General features: G+C 40.3%; 2 protein-coding genes across 16 annotated transcripts in view; both read right to left on the bottom strand.

Annotated features, from left to right (window-relative positions):
- The window catches only part of dgkza (diacylglycerol kinase, zeta a), a 78,910-nt gene extending 66,755 nt beyond the window's left edge, over positions 1 to 12,155 (bottom strand). For 6 of the 12 annotated variants that reach the window (XM_074626954.1, XM_074626952.1, XM_074626955.1 and 3 more), the window contains exon 1: positions 8,564 to 8,697. Coding sequence is in view for 5 of the 12 variants with exons in the window: in XM_074626958.1 (XP_074483059.1) it covers positions 10,803 to 11,050 (248 nt within the window). In the remaining 7 variants the exon portion in view is untranslated. Of the gene's footprint in view, positions 1 to 8,563; positions 8,698 to 10,802 lie in introns of those variants that run through there. The other 6 variants (XM_074626960.1, XM_074626959.1, XM_074626961.1 and 3 more) reach the window with 4 other exon arrangements.
- The window catches only part of hsf2bp (heat shock transcription factor 2 binding protein), a 47,068-nt gene that overhangs the window by 3,824 nt on the left and 22,270 nt on the right, over positions 1 to 20,974 (bottom strand). The gene's annotated exons all lie outside the window — the stretch shown is intronic.

Below are 20,974 nucleotides of genomic sequence, written 5' to 3'. Positions count from 1 at the left end.
CACAAAAATAAATAAATACATAAATAAAAAGGGGAAATTTAATAGAAGAGTAGAGGAAATAATTCAAAGATGAATAAATAAAGAAGCAAATTAAAACAAATATCAATTTATGCCACCTTTTATCAATTAATTAATGCCTACATTTCTTTTTTGATATTATTTTTGGTTCATTTAATGGCATATTTATTTATTTATTTATTCATTTATTCATTTATTTATTTATTTATTTATTTATTCATTTATTTTCTATTTTGTCAGGTTTCGTCCTTCATAGTTATACACTAAAGACTATTACTCAGCAGATCATAATTACTTTTGACGTCTTGCCTTTCCGGTGCTTTTAATCTTGCTTTTCACCTCAGCTGATCTCCTCTCCATCACTTATCTCAACTCTTCTTTGTGGTTCTTGACAAACAGTAGCAATGCAAATACAAAAAAACTAACTTTTAGTTCCTCATTTAGCTCCTGGGTCTCTTAGCTTCTGTGACTTTTGGGACAAAAAGGCCCATAAGTCCAACGGGTTCAGCCAGTCACGCTCCGATGCCCCCAGGCTTGATGGGAATTTTTTTTTTTTTTGAAGTATGAATCTGTCGTTTTGAGCTCTGAGGTATTTGGTGACCACATTTTGCTGAGTCTGAGAGTATCTATTTCTGCCGTCGTTAGCAGAAGAATGAGCTAAAGGTAAATTGAGAAAGGCCTTTGTCCAACGACACCAACCTGAAGTCTGTAGCGTCACATCAGCCCAAAGCCACAGATTTAACTATAGAGCACCTCCAGCCATTGATTTGCATGGATTCAGAGACAATAATACAATAATAGGTGAAGGTCTGGCATGGAAATGAAGTACATTTGTGTAGTGCCTTTGTATAGAATACAACAGCAGTGAACTTTGCCTGCTGTGCGCCGACCTTAATGGTTTGCTTTAGGGAACGGACACAGAGAGTCTAAAGAAAGGAAGCTCCTCTCATATTAGAAGTGTTGCGCAACCCGAAAGCAGTCACTGCATCACTGAGGTTTTAGCGCAGGCCTGAATGAGTTTCACTGTGCCTAGTATACATGGGCACATCTGTCATGCTGGATGGCTAAGGTATGAACAAACATCCTTACAGAAACAAACACTCTAGACATTACAACCTCCATGAAGCCTTTCATTTTCAGCAACTGGCTGGTGGTTAGTCTTTCCTCTTGTTTCAACAATCCCCAACTCTGGTTATTAGTTTTATGTATTATCATAAGTTAAACAGGCCATAATTCCCTCCCTATCATCTATTTGATATTGCTGTGAAAACATCTCCTTCAAACAACTGGATTTATTCACATTTCGCTCCAAAAACTACGTTTTACAAGATTACATTTGAACGCAGCATGATAGCGTGATAATTTACCTTTTCCCCTAATGCTCATTTTCACTGAGCAGAGATTGAATGCACCATAATGTATGGAATGGAACATCTGTTAACATCAGCTGTTAGGTGACTTAGTGACATGGGAGAAGTTTGCTTTCAGGGATTTCTGACAGAATGTCCTTTTCTGACAGGTTTAGGAAACAAACCTACTTGGTGAGGTTTAGGAAAAGATCGAAATTTGGAGCGCTGTTGGAACGTAACATTACCATTCAGTTATTCAGAGCACCGCACTCTCAGAGCAGCGGAGCGTATTCTGGGCACTCAAACAAAAGCATTTATGCCAATATCCCGATTGCATATTTTTACTGAATATCGGGGCATCCCTAATAACGATCACATCTATTTTTCACTTGCCCCATCAGACAACTGCATGAGGCAGGATCTATTGCACTGAATGTTGTATTATACTGTATTAGTGTGAGCTAGGTTGACATGAGTGTAAACTGAGTATATATTTAGTCAGGATGACTCATCCTGTCTACTATGGGAAGTTTTTGCATATTAAACATCGAGCCTGAAACTGCACCATGCAGAACTGTGAAATCATTAACTCTTTTCACCGTGGTAGCCGTGTCCTTTATTTATTAGTCAACAAGGTGTCAAATAGCTGCCGTGCTTCCTGGAGCGGACACAGTTTAGCACAGTTTACAGTAAACATGACGCTGGTTATGATAGGTGGAAAAATGAACAGATCTGTTCCGTCTTTGTTTCTACATTTACCGTTGAGCTTACCAGAAAACAAAATGACTGAGTCAACACACTGTTGAAGGCCACACCACCACAGACTAACCCAACTCGGATGAGACCAGAAGACACGAGATGTGGTGTGACCAGTTTTATAACCGATTCCCCCAGTGTATAAGAACAGAAAAGATGCAACACGAGATGTCAGATGAGACATCTGCTACTGAAACCATGGTAGTCGAACAGGAAGTCCCATCTCAGAGAATCACCACCACCACTGACTTAAACACACGAGCACTTTCTAACTGACATCTAAAGGTTGAGGGGATATGCAAAACATTTAATTATGATTCATCACATGGTTGTCTATAGTTCTATCTGTTCAAAATGTATCTTAAAGGGAGATTTGTCAAGTATTTAATACTCTCATCAACATAGGAGTGGGCAAATATACTGCCTTATGTAAATATATGTATATATTTATTATTGGACATCAATTAACAACGCAAAACAATGACAGATATTGTCCAGAAACCCTCACAGGTACTGCATTTTGCATAAAAAATATGCCCCAAACTGCATGTGATTATCATAAAGTGGGCATGTCTGTAAAGGGGAGACTCGTGGGTACCTATAGAACCCATTTACATTCACATATCTGGAGGTCAGAGGCTAATAAGAGCCTGCGTGGTTGGCCGAGTCTCAGTAAAATGTCCCTGACAACATTGCTGCAACACCGTCGCTAATAATCATATCCGGTGTATGATCTTGATTGTGTGTGGGCCCTTTGACACGCACGTTTCAAATAGACCACAGAACTCCCTCGCAGTTTAGCCAAGTTAGCCAATATACTGCTACTCTTTTCGATACTCTTTATCGGTTTGGTTCTTTATAAGTGCGAGTCCATTTCCCATTCACTTCCTACAGGTACTGTCGGTAAAGAGAGGTGTCACAGCCAGCTGATGAGTTTACAAGAAGTTTAAGATACGTGTTAAACTGAGCTAAACAGTTAGACTATATACAGACAGCTATTGTTTTAGCTTGTTTGTAGCAATCCTTATGTTTTAAAGTCTCTGCTGTGTTATGACTTGTAGTTATTTTGATTCTTCTTGTCTCTTGACCTTCCAGCAGAAGGGTGACGCAGGAAGAGAGGTGACAATTTTACTCCGGACTCGTCGAGACAAATTCCATTTCCCTAAAACAATGTCTGCAGGCATACGTGTGGTGTCCACGTAGACGTGGCGTTAAGAGGATATCCAGGTCATCTTAGGGTCCTGCACCAGTCCTGGTGCAAATCTGTCCTCAACTTGTTGTTGTTGTTGGGGAAGGTTTGTTGCTAACTCTTAAATTCGCAGCTGTCCACAGCTGTGTCCTACTAAGCACAGGCCAGCCAATGGCGTCACAAATCTCAGGGCGCCGGGCTCTCTGGCTATCACTCGTCTTCCCATTTCCCAGGGAAATGATTTATTCTTAGTTTGCACCGAGAGAGTTCCACTTAGGACTCGCAGATTTTTTTGCCAAACAGTTGTTCTTCTTGGTGTTAGTTAGACATGCATTCTCTTATCCATTGTTTGGAGTACGTGGTAAAGCGGTATCATTCCCACAAAGTCACACACTGGTGTGTCTTAGTTTCAAGCACGAGAATCTTCAGAACGAGTTTGTGAAAGTTGTCATCCCGCTGCTAACTTGCTTGAGATAATCCCAGGTATCGTAGAGACAGACAACCATTCACACTCACATTCATACGGGTAATTTAGAGTCAACAGCTCCTCAAAAACTGGTATAATTCGAGCTATAATGTGTTTGTATGGTCGTGTTTATAGTGTAGAATGAATGCTTAGCTTAGAGACTTATGTTCCCTCTGATCCGTCCCTCTCTATCTCTATCCTCTCCCCTTTGACTCTAAACAACTATATTATGACTACGTGTTTTCCTCACTGTGTGTGTGTGTGTGTGTGATGCTGTTATGTAACAGCTGCCTTCTCCAATGATAATCCCCGACCATAACAGGGGAGAGTGAGGAAGAGATGGGATGAGAGTACTCCGTAATAAAAATCCACCTGAGTGTGTATTTGCATGTGAACGCAGCTTAACGCTCTTTGTCTGGCTGAACTGAGACATAAACACAGAGATATTTCTATCTGCATCTGGAGGCGGGAAAACTTCTTCCTGTCTCTCGTTTCCACAAATAGAGACTTCCTATTGAAGAGAGCAGGACTCCTTTTAAAGACAGAAATGAAGCAAATCAGGGCTGGGACCAGCAACGACATGCATAGTGTCCTTTCAAAATAAACTTCACAGGAAGTTAGGTTTAGGCAACGCATGTACTTAAGTAGGGTTAGGAAATAGTCGTGGTTGACGTTAACTTCGCTGATTAGCGACTCACGGGACTGACGATGCCAACGAGCCACGTGACAAAATAAGTCAACGTTACTTTTAGTTTCACACAGGATACATACATAAATAAATGAATATGTCATTAAATGTAGCAAAAATAGAAATAAAAAAATACATGTTGTCATTAATTAATTGATAAAATGTGACATCAATTGATATTTTCTGTTTTATTTATTTATCTTTGTATTAATTAATATTTATCTGTTTAATTTTATCTTTTATTTATAAATGCAAAAGGTGAAATCGTGCATGAATAAATAAAAGCAAAAATACATCAATAAATACATGCATTTAAAAATAAATGCAAAAATAAATGCAAAAATAAATTAATAAATAATAATAAGTGTAAAAATTAATCAAATAAATACGTAAATAAATTAAAGGCAAGATTAGACAGAAGAGTAAATAAGTAAGGGCATTAATACAAAGATAAATAAATAAAAAGGCAAATTAAAATATCAATTAATGTCACTTTTTATCAATTAATTAAAGGCTACATTTATTTTTTTATATTATTTTGCTACATTTAATGACATATTTATTTATTTATCAAGTTATTTATTTATTTTAATTTTATTTTTCTGGTGATGATAGTCCTGATCTTTCATCATGCACCACCATCAGACCAAAATACATTACGAATCATCCTTCATGCCAAATCCATGGTAAGCTGACCTGAAGTTGTCAAGATGTATCGCTGCAATTGGACCAAATCCAGGTAGACCAATCAATTGAAGGACCGAGCAACATCACATGGACTAGCACACAATCAATCACTCCATCAAAGGAACACAAACTGTTAAATAAATAATAATATCTGGCAATACTCAATAAGACTGCATATTCACTGTCTGGACGTTCTGTGTTTTATTAATGTCTGCAACCTCTGTGATGCTAGACGCGTGGAAACATTTTGGAATACAGGAACACTAACTTTATTGGGAAGAAAAGAGTGTAAAACCTCTGTTGAATGAGTAACCAACTCAGGTAGACGGCGTGGGAGGAAGAATAAAGAGGTTTTGTCAGTGTGAGTGTGTGAGACTATGCAGATCTCTGTGCTGTTGGGTTAAATATTTACATGGTAGAATAGTGGTGCTATGCAAATACACAGACATAAAGAGCAATGTGGTTTTCCTCGCCCGGGGTGAGACGGAACCTTCTCCCGGTCTTTACCGATGTAATGAGAGCTGTCTCTACTTTCATCTCTATTTTTAAACTTCTATTAAGTCTGTACAGGAAACATGGGGGTCTTGGTTAAACACTGGAAAAGACTTGTTTCCTCCAAGACGTCAATGCGAAAAAGAGTAGTATATGAATGTAATTTCCAGAAGACAGAGTAGAGACAGAGGTGTTTTTCAGTCCACCCCCCTTGTTGAAGGCCTTTACAAGCCCTCCTGTTACAGTATTCAGCACTGTTAACAGTCTACTTTCAAAACATCAACAGTGAGCTGGGAAGAAATTTGGAGCACTAAATCAAAATCACGGAGTGTTGATTTAACTCAGATTGATGAGGTTAGGTTTTGTGGAGGCGGTATGATGCACGGATACCGCACTCCCTTCCTTAGCAGCTTACACAGTGACTGACTGTTGTTCCACAGGATATTCACATACACTGTTCGTAGCTATTCCTACAAAGTAATGCACTGTAATTTGTATATATAGCACAAAATAAATGTATACGTAATCCACGTAATTGTGAACCAGGAAGTATAAAGAGCGCCGGGAGGAGGTCGGGGTGGATGGGTGGGTCAAAAAAACACCAGATTTTCGTCCAGGAGACTGATGTTCGTATCTCGTGTGAAACCAGAAGTCAACATTGATTTATTTGTCATGAAACTTCCAGAGTTATTTTAACCCAAACCATGATCTTTTCCTAAACCTAACTAAGTAGTTTTGTTGCCTAATCCTAACCAAGTTGATCTTTTCCTAAACCTAACTAAGTAGTTTTGTTGCCTAATCCTAACCAAGTTGATCTTTTCATAAACCTAACTAAGTAGTTTTGTTGCCCAATCCTAACCAAGACGATCTTTCCTAAACCTAACTAAGTAGTTTGTGGCCTAAACCTAACCAAGTTGATCTATTCCTAAACCTAACTAAGTAGTTTGTGGCCTAAACCTAACCAAGTTGATCTTTTCCTAAACCTAACTAAGTAGTTTGTTGCCCAATCCTAACCAAGTCGATCTTTTCCTAAACCTAACTAAGTAGTTTGTGGCCTAATCCTAACCAAGTTGATCTTTTCCTAAACCTAACTAAGTAGTTTTGCTGCCTAATCCTAACCGAGTCGATCTTTTCCTAAACCTAACTAAGTAGTTTGAGCGGAAATGAACAAGTGCATCACGCGTTGCTGGATAGTCGCAGAAAAAGGCGCAAAAAACGGGGAATAAGATATAATTCAAATTGTTGTATGAGGCTACATTGCCTTCCATAGTCCTATAGACCTTTTCACTGCCATTCCAATAGCTAATAGCTAATAGCTAATAATGAAACTCTCTCTCTCTCTCTCTGTCTCTCTATTTTCAGTGTCAACAGCAGCCATCTCTTGAGCTCTGTCTCTGTTGTCAGTCTACATGGTGACATGTTTTCAGTCCAAACAGCAGCTAATGACTGGAACTACCACAACCAACACACACACATTTCAACAAACACACATGTACTAAGTAAACTACAGCAACAGAGCCAGTAAGAGGTTTGAGGGCAGTGTCCTCTGAAGTGCTTTTTAGAAATACAACGATAAAAACATAGTATTTTCTACGTCATTGTCTCATTATGCATGTAAGTACTACTGGTTACTCTTGTTTCAATTACCTTAAAACAATACATTTAAGGTATTTTAGATCAACATTAGCTTAATATTCACTCTCTTCCTGTTGATTCCAGATCTATAATCATTCATTGACTTCATGGATCTACTCATCATGACGATATAAGAGCGCAATCCAGAAAAAGCTGACTAAAAGGAAACAGCATTCACCCATTCACACACTGACGGCAGAGGCTGCGTACTGTCTGTATAGAGCGTACAGATTCATGCAGTGATTACTCACTGTCTTGAAAGGAGTTGGATGAGAAAAATGGATATAAGTTTCATCTCAGTGTATCCATTACATATACAGGTCCAGGACGTGTTTATCCAAGCTTAGCACAAATACTTGAAACGGGGGGAAAAACTAGTTGTCAAATTTGCCTTATTTTAACCTGCAATTAGTAACTGAACTCTGTTTTTGGTCTCCGCTAAGCTGAGAAAAAGATCTGTCTCTTTAGCTGCTAAATGCTCGACTATGTTCACCAGCTAGTGTCTAACTGGTGCTGGGCAGCTTGTGCACGGCGGGTTTTACAGGCTGCCTGCTGCTGCTGGAAACGACAGCTGAACCAAAACAGTCAAGTTGCAAGCCAGAAAACAATGAGCTAAGAAACAGTGTGGGGTGATACTCTTCTGTAGGTTCATTACCATACGATCGACAAATTTCACATGATTAAAGCCACTTTAAATATTGTATCTTGTTGGTTAGCAAGGTACCGACCAACATGTCCAAGAATAGCTTTTCTTTTGGAGCCTTAAATCTTGCGAGAAAGTTGCCAAGTCGGCAACACCGACAGTCCGTCCCTTCACGCCTTGCTCCAAAGACACTCTCCCGACATTATCATTATGAACGTAGACTGTGGATGTTGTAGTATTCCTTGAAAATGTTCTTAAGATTTTAATGCTCTGCTTATTTGCACATTGTAAAGTTGATTTTAAAAGTCCCGGTTACAGTTGCTCACACCGACAGGAGTCTACCAACGTGAGTAAAATCTAAAGTTGTGGGAAACATTGAGGTTGCGTGACCTTGTTGGCCAGATTAAATTTTGCCCCCCCCCCCCTCTTTTGTCTGAGTTGACTGAAGACTAGGAAGAACACAGCACTGCATCAGCCCGCTAACAACCTGACCCAACTAATCCAACACAACAATCAAAAAAAGTTATTTCTACCTCGCTAAATTCAACAGTTTAAGAATCTTAAATAAAGCTCATGCAATAAGCTACTTTCTGTCCTCATAAAGATTCTAAAAAAAACAAAGAATAAATTAGGAGCCAACCTGAAAGAGGAGGAGAAAATTATCCATCCATGCTTCCACTCCTCATCTATCTATCTGCCGAGCGCTCACTAAACTGTGACCGCTAATGTGGCGCAGAGAGAGGGAAAGAGAGGGAGGGGTGAGAGAGACAGAGAGAGAGAGAGAGAGAGAAAGAGGGCGTGGCCCAGAGACAGAGAGAGAAAGAGAGAGCCTGAGAGAGGACTAAAATAACTTGTGTGTACTTCCTTGACGAGCTGAACTGTGACAAACGTTCACACACACACACACAAACATCAAGTGCTGAGAGAAAGAGGAAACAGAAAAAGGCCTAAGACAGATAGAGTGATTGTGAGTCACATCTCCCTTTCTACAGCACACTGTTTGATGTCTGTTTCAATGAGGAATTCAAGACTGAAGAGGTGTGAACTGAAGGTGCACGGTACATGTAGCAAACCTGCTGCAAAGAAATGAGCATTTCACCTCTACAACTGGGTCCATACAATCTAGATTTACAGTAATGACTTATTAAAACAAATTGAACTACAGCAGGGCAAGAATACGCAAAATTCAACAAAATAACACTGTTAAATCTTCACATGTGTCGTCGGCCTATACGTTAGAGTGTGTTTGTGCCACTAACCGGGGCTGTACAGTCCATGGCACAAACTCAAATTCAGCCAGCCAGACTTTCTCAGTTTACATTGGAGTTAGTTGAAAGCCTGGTGTGTCCAATACAGACGCTAAAGGGTGCCTTGGTGCGTCGGTATCAGGGACTGACCAAGGTGCGGTACTTTACGCACTGGGAGTGAGACGGGTTGGAATACCACAAATGTAAAACTTTAATAAATGTGAGATAATGTGATAATTGATCAGTTTTTCTACAGAAGCCAAGTTTGTCCCTGAGAGGACAACAAGAAAATGCGTCATTTTGCCCGATCATTTTAAGGAAGTAACCAGATGACGTGACACAAACTTATCTTAATACCACAGGCCCGCGGTTCACTCTATTTCAATCCTTATCACAACATTGGTCAGAGGACATTGCACTTAGATATTTTCCTCAAATCATTCAGCCTTATGATTAGTTGTTCCGATACCAGTATCGGAAATGCGTCCAATACTACCCAGAATTTGTTATCGGGTATAGGCATGTACGCAAGTCTATGTACCGATCTGATACCGTAATTTATTCACCCAGGAAAAAACTGAAATCAATTCCTCTTTCGCCGCTCCAAAACAGTAGCCTTCACTGTGCTGTCAGCCTGGAGGTATCATGGTGAAATGGTATCGGAACATCTCTACTTATGAGAGAAAGTGATCAGGATTAGTTGATGAATCGAGGTAAATCAATCTGATAGTTCCACCAGGGTTACACGACATCTCCTGAATCTCTGAACAGGCACCAGACAAACCAAATTAGCCGCTAGTGCTGCACCATGATCCTTCGCTTCCTGACAATTGTTTATTGGAGTGTGTGTAGCCAAAAGCTCGAGGCACGACTGTCATCGTTGTTACTGTTGGCATGACAACTGCTGCACCCGGTTGCCGTGGGAATCGTGTCCCCTCTCCACATGATGACTAGCGACCCGCTGGCAAGGTTACATACAACCCTGACTCACCGGGACGCAGGGAAAAACACGGATTCTCTCCCAAATGGTTGAACTAAACCTTGAATTGCACTCGTCAAATGGGTGTCTGTAGGGTTGTGTGATGATCTATACTTGAGGTCTTATGTGTGTCAGAGACAGCAATGTGGGTGTGAAGGTGTGTGTGTGTGTGTGTGTGTGTGTGCATAGATAAGACTTGTTACTGCAGCTGTGAGCTGCCCTCATGTGACTGGCAAGTACTGCACATCTGTTCACATCCTGTCTAATCAGGGCAGGAGGCTGAGTGACAGCCAATGGCTCCACCTGCTGGTCAATAGAAGGTATTACACTGAGGAGGGGATCCATCCATGCATTATCTGTAACCTCAGGGTCACTGGGGGGCTGGAGCCGATCCCATTCACGCTCACATTCACACCTATGGGCAATTCAGAGTCAACAATTAACATAACCTGTATGTCTTTGGATTGTGGGAGGAAACCTGAGTACCCAGAGCAAACCCACGCTAACACAGGGAGAACAAACTCCACAAAGACGGGCCGTGTTTGAACCGTCTTCCTGCGAGGCGACAGCGCTAACCACGGCACCATCCACATCCTTTTTTTGGAAACCATTTCATATTCAGGTTCTTGTTTTCACTCGACGTTAAGTCTTACCTCCTGGAGAAGAGCTTGAGTCCGCTTAAAGACTTGGAGCAGCCGGTCAGCGTGTCCTTCTCTTCTTCCACGCATGTCGGAGGGTGCGAGGAGAAGAATGTCGGGACGTTGGAGGAGGGTAGAGAGGAATTGGAGGAGGAGGACGCGGAGCTGAATTCTCTATCACCTGTTACATTTAGCAAGATTTCTCCTTCGATTTCTGTCTCTTCCATTTTTTGTTCAGTGTCTGCTCCCGGCTCAGAATCCATCACAGGCAACTTGTTCAGTTCCTTACCCTAACCCTTGGCACATTTTGGCAACAACTCCTGTAATTCTTGCTAAATTTGTAATAAGTCTTGGAATGAAAAGTCCCAAAAATCCTAGAGGAGGACTCCAAACGTTACTTTAAGTATTCCAAATATTCCCCAAGGAAGTTCATAAGGCTATCTACGAAATCACCTAGCTGCAGATGCAATCTTCCATAAAAAATATCCCCACTCTCGAGCCCCAGCTGCTTCACCGCAGTCACGTCATTAAGTTCTCATAGGAGGAAATACAACCTAGAACCATGAGACAAAGCCTGATTGTGTTTATGCTCAAAGAACCAAAAGGAGCACACCAGGGTACTATACTAAAATCACTACATTTAAAGAACTCCTGGATCTCAGGACTGTTCCAAAAGCTACTACATGTACTATACACACAGTATTACAATGAAACCTGCTCAATGAAATGTATTCTGCTCCAGCTGCAGCAACAACAGCACTACAAACATTAAAGTTTCATGTCTAAACAAAGTAGCATTATGAAGGTACAACTCAAACTAAGTGTTACGCTCAGTAATTTAACTACAATGAACGCTTCAACTGCTCTAGGACTTCAAATATGGCTACCCTGCAGAGGCTACAAAGTCAATAATCCACATGCCAAAGGTCTTTTACAAGACACACAAGGTGTGTGTGTGTGTGTGTGTGTGTGTGTGTGTGTGGAGAGAGAGAGATTAGTGTCGAGTCCTGAGGGAGATAATCCGTCCCAACATTTCTCTCCACATCTCCCACTCAGCAGCAGTAGTATCAGTAGTAGTCCAGTGTTTCTGTGACACTCTTCTTAGTTGCTTCTTGTTTTCCTTCCTCTGTCTTCTTCCTCCCTCTCTTCCTCTTCTTCTTTTTCTTCTTCACACTCTGTTTCCTCTCCTCCTCGTCCTCCTCCCCCCTCTCTTCTTCTTTAGTTTCTTGCAGAGTTTAATTACACTCCATGTGAGGCGTACGTTGACACACACACACACACACACACACACAACTGCACGCTGCAACACGCGCCCTTTGGTAAATACTAACTGCTCCTCTACTACCCGTCCGGCTCTAAACCAGGAAGTGGATAATGACTACAATCAGGGTCTTGCTGTTAGCTGCCCGGTTACATGCCTGACTGAAAGTCTCTCACTTCTGAAGAGACTGAGGCCGTCTGGTTTGTGTTGCACTGTTTACATCATGATGCATGTGTGCATTCCATGTAGCCGACCAAACAGGAACATGTTTCAGTGTTGAAATATAACATATTCAGTGGTTCGTTGCTACATGATAATCACAGCCTTATGACACTTTACAACCACAAACTAGACACCTAGAGCATTCAGAGGATGGATGGATCAGACTAGAGACCTAGAGCATTCAGAGGATGGATGGCTTTCCTAGCTAGATTGACAATAAGGGGGTTTCTGAGCAGTTTACGCAACACAAGTGCTCGCCATCCAATCGCCGAAAAATGCAAATTCTTGCAGAAATCAACAAATGTCAAAATGTTTTGATCCCAAATCACAGCATGGCTTTTTCTATGGTGTTCCTCAAGGTCTTGGTGTCTTAATGTGGTATTTCGGAGGGATTATTGATCATATTTATCAATTATCGATAGGTAAAAAATGGTTAAATTTAGCACAAAATCTGTGTAACAAATGGGATCAACCCAACAATTGCTGCAACAACTTATGAGACATAATAGAGTATAAGGATGGACATCATATACTTCTATCATAATGTTATAAACCTTTATACACTGACTGTTCACAGCCAAGCCACAAATCAGATATGTATCAGATTTTGGAGCACATATAAAGTATTAACGAATTATTGATTACTGGATTACACAGTTTAATATGAATAAATTCTAAGGGGAAATAAAATCCTGCACAGCCTCAGCAACTTTACTGTTTCACTGAAACACACTCACACAAACAGCAAGCTCAACGCTTCTCCACACGAGGGAGCTGCCCAGCAGGCAGACAACAACACGGTCCGTGATCCAGCATCCAGTAACGGGGCTGCCTCATGAGTTTCAGCACAGTAATGAAGAACACGTTCAGGCCTTAAATTCCTGAACAATGACAGATATTGTCCAGAAACCCTCACAGGTACTGCATTTAGCATGAAACAATATGCTCAAATCATAACATGGCAAACTGCAGCCCAACAGGGAACAACAGCTGTCAGTGTGTCAGTGTTCTGACTTGACTATGACTTGCCCCCAAACTGCATGTGATTATCATAAAGTGGGCATGTCTGTAAAGGGGAGACTCGTGGGTACCCATAGAACCCATTTACATTCACATATCTGGAGGTCAGAGGTCAAGGGACCCCTTTGAAAATGGCTATGACCGTTTTTCCTCGCCAACATTTAGCGTTAAGTTTGGAGCGTTATTTAACCTCCTTCATGACAAGCTAGTATGACATGGTCAGTCCTCCACTACAGGAAGTACAGATCCATAGGAATGATAAGACATGACAGTGTGTGACATATGATGACTTTGTGTACGTGTGATGTGACAGGCTGGCCATATGTTTGACTCTGATATGAGCTGACGTGAGCAACGTTATGACCGTGTTTGATGACACTGAATGACGCAGGAATGAATCAGCGGAGCATCACTGTGCATATGGTGATATTTTGTTAGTAAAGATCAGAGGAGTCTCAGGTCTCACACTGAAGGACCTACTTTCATTACTCCATTACTTCCCTTGACCTCTGACCTCAAGATATGTGAATGAAAATGGGTTCTATGCAGTGCTCGAAGTGTGCCGGTACGCAGCGGTACCCATAGAACCCGTTTTACCCATTTGAAAATGGCCATGTCAGTTTTTCCTCGCCAAAATTTAGCGTAAGTTTGGAGCGTTATTTCGCCTCCTTCGCAACAAGCTAGTATGACATGATTGGTACCGATGGATTCATTAGGTTTTCTAGTTTCATATGATACCAGTATCTTCACTCTAGCTTTTAAAACTGAGCCGCTATAACCTCCAACCGATTGATTGCGTTAATGCGTTAAAGTAATTAGTGGCGTTAAAACGAGTTTGCGTTAACATGTTGTTATCTAACTTTCACCTGATGATTTAATAAGAATAATAATCACTACAAAAGCAGCAACAGTCAAGAGTGCACATTTAGCTGCCATGGTAACAGGCAGACTGACACACCAAGTGACTGACTGAAAGAATTGGTCACACTTACTAGCATTATTTAACAGATATTTTATAAGGAATGGGTCCAATTTCAATGTAAAGGATGTAAGAATTGTCATTCTTTCTATCAGAATGACTCGGGGAACTGACTAAAACTGGGTTATTTATCAAACACCTCTTTCAGGATTTTAATGGAAACGACATCTTTATTGTGATTATGGCGTGAGCATTACTTAACTGTCCTGATTGTTACATAAAAATATTGTTTTTTTATAGCAATAAATGATCTATATGCTGTGTGTAGGAGAGGGGATAAAAGCATTTGATTATGGTTTCTGACAGACAGAGCACATCTCACACAGACACACACCTGCTCCTCTCCTTTCTGTCACTGTTCCCTCTCATCCGTCGCCCACTCAGCATTTCCATGACAAATAAAATGCCACTCGACAGCATGACACACAATTCAGAGAGATCCTTTTAACTTCCCAACACCCACTGCTGACCTATTTTCTCCGTTTCTGTCTAACGAAGGACTCTGATTATGAATGCTAACCTTAATCCTAAACCTGACCCCAAAGCAAAACACTTTTCCTAATGAGTAGCTAAAAAAGGTCCCGAGCAGGGAGCCCACGTTCACATCTGATAACACAGTGGTAATGTAAGACATGAACATCAGAACTGCTGTCTGTGATTGTGGAGATTAGCAGCTGTGGAAATCACATCTACAGATAAAATAATACTTGGTCTTTGCTTAATGTATTAAACTAAGAGTTGTACTTATTAGTAAGTGGCATTAAACCTGTTGACTGTCATGACAACTGTATGGAGGACATAAATCAAAATCAGAAAATAAATGAATAAATAAATAAATTACACAATAAATAAATAAATATGTCATTAAAAGTAGCATTTTTTTAAATTTGCTTCTTTATTTATTTATCGCTGTATTCACTCCCTTATTTATTTAGTCTTGGTTAAATGTCCCTTTTATTTATATTTATAAATATTTAAATGTATGTATTTTTGCATTTATTTTTTATTTAATCATTTATTTTTGCATGTTTTTTATTTATTTATTTCTTATTTTTGCATTTATTTTCCATTTACTTTTAAATTAATTTATGTATGCATTTATTCATTCATTTCTACAGGATTTTCCCCTTTATGTATTCTTTTTACATTTCTGTCTTCATTTCTGTCTTCATTGCTGTCACCCAAAAGAAATGTGTAAAGAAAAGAATACAGAAAAACGCAAAGGGAAAATCATGCATTAATGAATAAATAAATAAATAAATAAATTTAAAAAATAGATATATAAAATAGATTAAAAAAAATAAGCGCAAAAATAAATAAATTCAAAAATAAATGAATAAATAAAAAATTAATTAATTAATTTCAAAATTAATTTCAAAATTAATAAAACAAAATACATAAATACATAAAAAAGAAAATTAAACAGAAGAGTAAATCAATAAGGGAATTAATACAAAGATAAATAACTAAAGAAGCAATTTAAAAACAGAAACATCAATTTATGTCACATTTTATCAATTAATTCATAGCTACATTTATTTTTTATATTATTTTTGCTACCTTTATTTATGTATTTATTCATCGAGTCATTTATTTATTCATTCATTTATTTTTGATTTTGGCAGGTTCCATCCTCCATACAACTGGGGTCTTTTGATGAAGATAAATAGTTATTTCCTGCTAATGTTCCATTTATGGGTCAAATGAAGTTTCATATGTGGTAGTAATTGAGATAGTAGGAGCATTATTTGTGACAGTAGCAGTGACAATATAGTAGTAGTAGCAGCAGTAATACTAAGCAGATGTTGTAGCGTCAGCAGCAGTTGTAGAAGTTGTTGGTGATTAGACCCCATCATCATTACTTAATGGGGGTAGTGATGCCATGAGCTGTACAGGAATAATGGAGTCAAGACACTGGATGAGCTCAGAGGAAGGACCATAGACTGTATAAAATATGGACGTAGTCTCTGTGACGTCACCCAATAAAGTTTCTGAAGAGCAAAAATGAAGCTCAAAGTGGGCGGCTTCGGCTGTAGCCATCTTGGCAGTGACGACCAAGCCTAACTCACGGCTAAGAAAATGAGGTCTGTCTAATTGTTGCAACAATTTATGAGACACAATAGAGCATACCCCTCTAGAAAAGAGGCCAGAATGGTAAGGGGTTAATGTAACTTTGGCAAAAGCATCCAGCAGACTGAATGTTCACAGCGATGTGCACGTGAAAAACAAAGAGAGAGGTTGATGAATCACCAAGTACAGATCTGCACCATCTGTCTGCTGACTGTGTCAGCTCCATCTGTGGACCCTTGTCAGCGCCAATACACCCGTGAGTCAGGATGAATTTTTACAACGTGGTTACGCAGCAGATTTAATGTTATTCCGGATGAAATGATGATTTAGTACTTGACTACGCAACAATGCTGCAGAAATCAATCCTGTATATCACTTATTATCCAGACTGATTATATCACAATCATAATATTAATTGTGGCATAACTATTGATTTAGTGTTTTGTGAAAACATTTCACCAGTAGCAAAGAAGTGAGATACATTATATGGTATAGTGTAAGTGACTCTCTCCACTGTGGTGGGGACAGCAGGGATCAGAGACATTGATTAACCTACTTCCTGTCTCTGACCCTGCACACTAACAGCTAACACTAACTGGTTGAACCCGTCCTGTGGCGGGGACGGAGGAAAACAAAGTATGTGCCCAGCTGCTGGTGGATAATGTGACGGCAATCTGAATGTGTGGCTTTATATCCAATCCAAGAATCATGTATAACATCACTGCTAACCATTTTCCAAAGCATGTCATAGTGCTGTAGGTTTATGAACGTGCTACATCTACCTTCCAGGCAGCTGTTGGTTGCCATCCATTTCCAGTATAAATGGCAACTAACCAACAACAGCATTTACTGCTGTCAGAGTGAGAAACAATGCAGACTTTTCAGACCAATCTGCAGCCTATATAACCATGGAATGGAAGCCACCGGCTTCCTGGATTAGGGCAAGGCCCATGGGGTATGGGGGTATAATGCATGCGCAGTGTAACTGAAGCTGCGGTTGGCTCAATTTCGGCGAGTGCAGGCCAGATTTTACTGCGCATGTGTTGTACCCCCGAAGATATGACTATCACCGTGAAAAGAGATATATAAAATGATATCTCATTGTGCATCAGGCTTTTTACTATTTGATAGTATGATAGTATAGACAACAGAGGCCTGAGTAAACGACATTCGCCTTATTGTTTATTGTTTCATACACACCCAACAGACTATGTGGCTGTGCTCAGCATATTAATGACTTATTACTTATGAAACATCTTGTGTACAAAGATGATTTCAGCCAAATGAGGGCACTGGAGGGAAACTCATTACCTAAATGAAAATGGTTCATTCTCTGGCGCTAACATTACATTGTAGTCCCTGTGTACAAGTGAACATTTTGTCCTGAGGTGACCTTAAAGGAAAGGGCAGAAGCAACGACAAAACCTTTAGGGTGGTAAATATCTGTATCAAATGTTCTGTATTCAGGTCTGCAGGTGTGAGGAGATATTGCTCTGGTCTAAAACATCAGATGTAGCAACAGACAAACGCAAAGACCAGAGAAGCACAGTAACCGTCACCGGCGGTTCATTATGTTTTCCACTGTCCACTGTCGCCTACTCAAAGCAGGTCATCAGGGCACTGTTCACAGCACAGCCGTGTTCTGTGTTACTACTACAGTTCCATATGCATAGATCTCAAAATCACACAAACCCTCAACAGTGACCTGACAGGAAATGTGAGGATTTGTGGACACTATTGGGTACAATAATCTCCCCTCTGAGACCCGCGATCCGGACCGACTTTACTGTTTTTCAGAGGCTGTAACAGGTTCAGTTTTAGTGTTTTAGAGTCAAGCTACATCATATATATCATATGAAACTAGTAAAACCTCAGGAATCCATTGGTACCAACCATGTCATAGTAGCTTGTGGGCGAGGAGTTAGGCTAAATTTTGGGGAGGAAAACCTGGCATGGCCATTTTCAAAGAAGTCCCTTGACCTCTGACCTCAAGATATGTGAATGAAAATGCGTTCTCTGTCTGCCCATGCAGACATGCCCACTTTATGAGAATCACATGCGGTTTTTGGCAAAAACCATGCAGTTTTTGAATGCAGTACAAATGGGTTATTTTTGCCTATTCTAAAACGGTGCATTGGAATTTTTCTGCATACTGGGGTCCCTAAACAGTCTTGGAATTGCATAACCTGTGGGGACCTGTAGATAATCACAGCCTCGTGAAACTTTACAGCTACAAACTAGAGACCTAGAGCATTCAGAGGATGGATGGCTTTCCTAGCTAGATTGACAATAAGGGGGTTTCTGAGCTGTTTACACAACACAAGTGCTCGCCGAAAAATGCAATTCTCGCAGAAATCACGAAATGTCAAAGGTTTTTGATCCCAAATCACAGCATGGCTTTTTCTATGGTGTTCCTCAAGGTCTTGGTGTCTTAATATGGTATTTTGGAGGGATTATTAATCATTTTTATCAATTCTCCAGTGGTAAAAAATTATTAAATGTAGCACCAAATCTGTGTAACAAATGGTATCAACCCAAGAATTGCTGCAACAACTTATGAGACAGCATCTAACAAGTGTTATTCTAGGGATAAGGCTAGAAAGTGTGAGTTTTCACAAGCAGTGGTCACCTTCATGGAGCGGTAGACCGAGTGAGCCGCGGCATCTTCATTCACAAGTAAAGACAAACAACACGCATACTGAGAACTACATAGAGTCCTGCGAACAGAAGGAGTTGGGGGACGTTTTGGATTGGAGGGTTCCCGTCTGTCCTTTTTGCTCTTTATCTCTGCCATCTGCGTTTGCTTCCATCTGGTGTACTGTCGTCGCTCTATTACGCAACTTTTCTGGCTTGAGGCAAAGAGTTGCATTGTTCTTCCCCTCCCACTCCCTCAGCTGGTCAAGTTAATGCATCACCACTTGTCAATCATGATCATCGGTATGATAATCAGTGTCTTGCCTGAGGCTGAAACTACCACAGACAGCAGAGATAGCAAACACGGACAAAGAGACTAAAAAGGTCATTACGACCCACATCCATCCATGGGAGTGGGAGGAAACCGGAACGGGAAGACTTATGGAACCCCTGCACTAGAGGACAGACCATGAGGTTATCTGAATAAAATGGTTCATTCTATGTTTATCACGATTGTGCTCAGCATTGGCAATCTGTCTTTTACCAGACTGCACTCAAAAAAACAACAATTATATAACTCGTGTTATCAAGTTATATCATCAGTGGTTGCAATACAAACTGTAGAATGAATGTACCTCGCTCATGTTACAACAAAAGTTGACCCACGCCGTCTGTGCTCACACAGTGGGCTCATTGAAATTAACTAGTGTCTGTTCAGAACGGGCCGAATGCTCAGCCTGTGGTGTTGCTGCTTGCAGCTTTCTAGAGAACTGCTCACACAAACAACTTCACACTCAACACTGCGTGTTCTCGGGTCCTGAACAATACATCTGCTATGACATGGTTGCGTCACACGCTCAAGTCGTGACTACTCAAGGTTTGAAACACCAGTGAAATAAAGTCTGGTTCACGGGAAAAACACCACTGGGCAAGGTAGGCAACAAGTCTAACAGCAGGGAAATACAGTGTGTAGACGAGTACAATCACTTACCACCATAAAGCATCAATAAATGATTGTACTCACTAATACAGTCTTACTCACGGGGGAAAAACCAACACAGTAGTCACAATAGTCATGAAATTTAATCTATTTGATTCGTCTACATAGACACAAATTTCCCTTTTTTCCGTGATGCTCAGCAAGACTTTCAACAACGTGCGTTTTCCTACGATTGTCCAGCAACACGTGGCGCCCATAGCAATTTCCACTCCAGTCTTTTCAAAATAAAACTACTTAGCATTAGGAAAATAACACCAGAAGTGCTGTAACTTAAGTACAGAAGTTACGTGACATAAACTACTTAGTTAGGTTTAGGAAAAGATTGCGGTTTGGGTTAAAATAACTCCGGAAGTGGCGTAACTTAAGCACGGAAGTTACTTGGCAAATAAATCAATTTTGACTTGGAACATGAACACCGGTCACCGGTTGACCCACCCATCCATGCCACTCTTTATATTTCCCAGTTCACAATCACATTGGATTACGTGGTGACCATGTGAAATTCGTGTCTGGGTACACAAATCAATACATTCAATTTCGTGAGTATTTCACAAACAGCTGTGCGACTGGGCTGGAAAAACACAACCAAGTCGCTTGCTTTGACATACACAGTAGGTATAAAGCACAGCATAAATTTAATGAGTGGTAATAAGTTAGTATGGCAGAAATGTACACAATTTGAGTTGCAATGGCAGAGGGACGCTGTTCCTGTAAGCTATCTTCTTGTATTCCTTGACTCCAGAACACGAGTCTGTAGAGTCTGTAGAGCCATGAAGCCCCGCTGTTGAACAGAGCGCCATTCGCTTGTTTATTCAACGTTTTAGCAATTTGTTTCCAAAATTGCACCAAATTTGAAAAAGCACCCCCTTGGGTCCCCAGCAACACACCCACCAAGTGTGAAGTAGATCGGATGAGCAGTTCTCGGGATATGTGACAGCGATTCCTCACTTTACAGTTAGATGGGGAGGTTTTTTTTCATGCAGTGTTGTTGTCAGTGTGAA

This window comes from Sebastes fasciatus, chromosome 24 (genome assembly GCF_043250625.1).
Source record: "Sebastes fasciatus isolate fSebFas1 chromosome 24, fSebFas1.pri, whole genome shotgun sequence".
In the NCBI taxonomy this organism is placed as follows: Eukaryota; Metazoa; Chordata; class Actinopteri; order Perciformes; family Sebastidae; genus Sebastes; species Sebastes fasciatus.
Note: the sequence above shows the minus strand (reverse complement) of the source record. Positions and strands in the feature narration are given on the sequence as shown.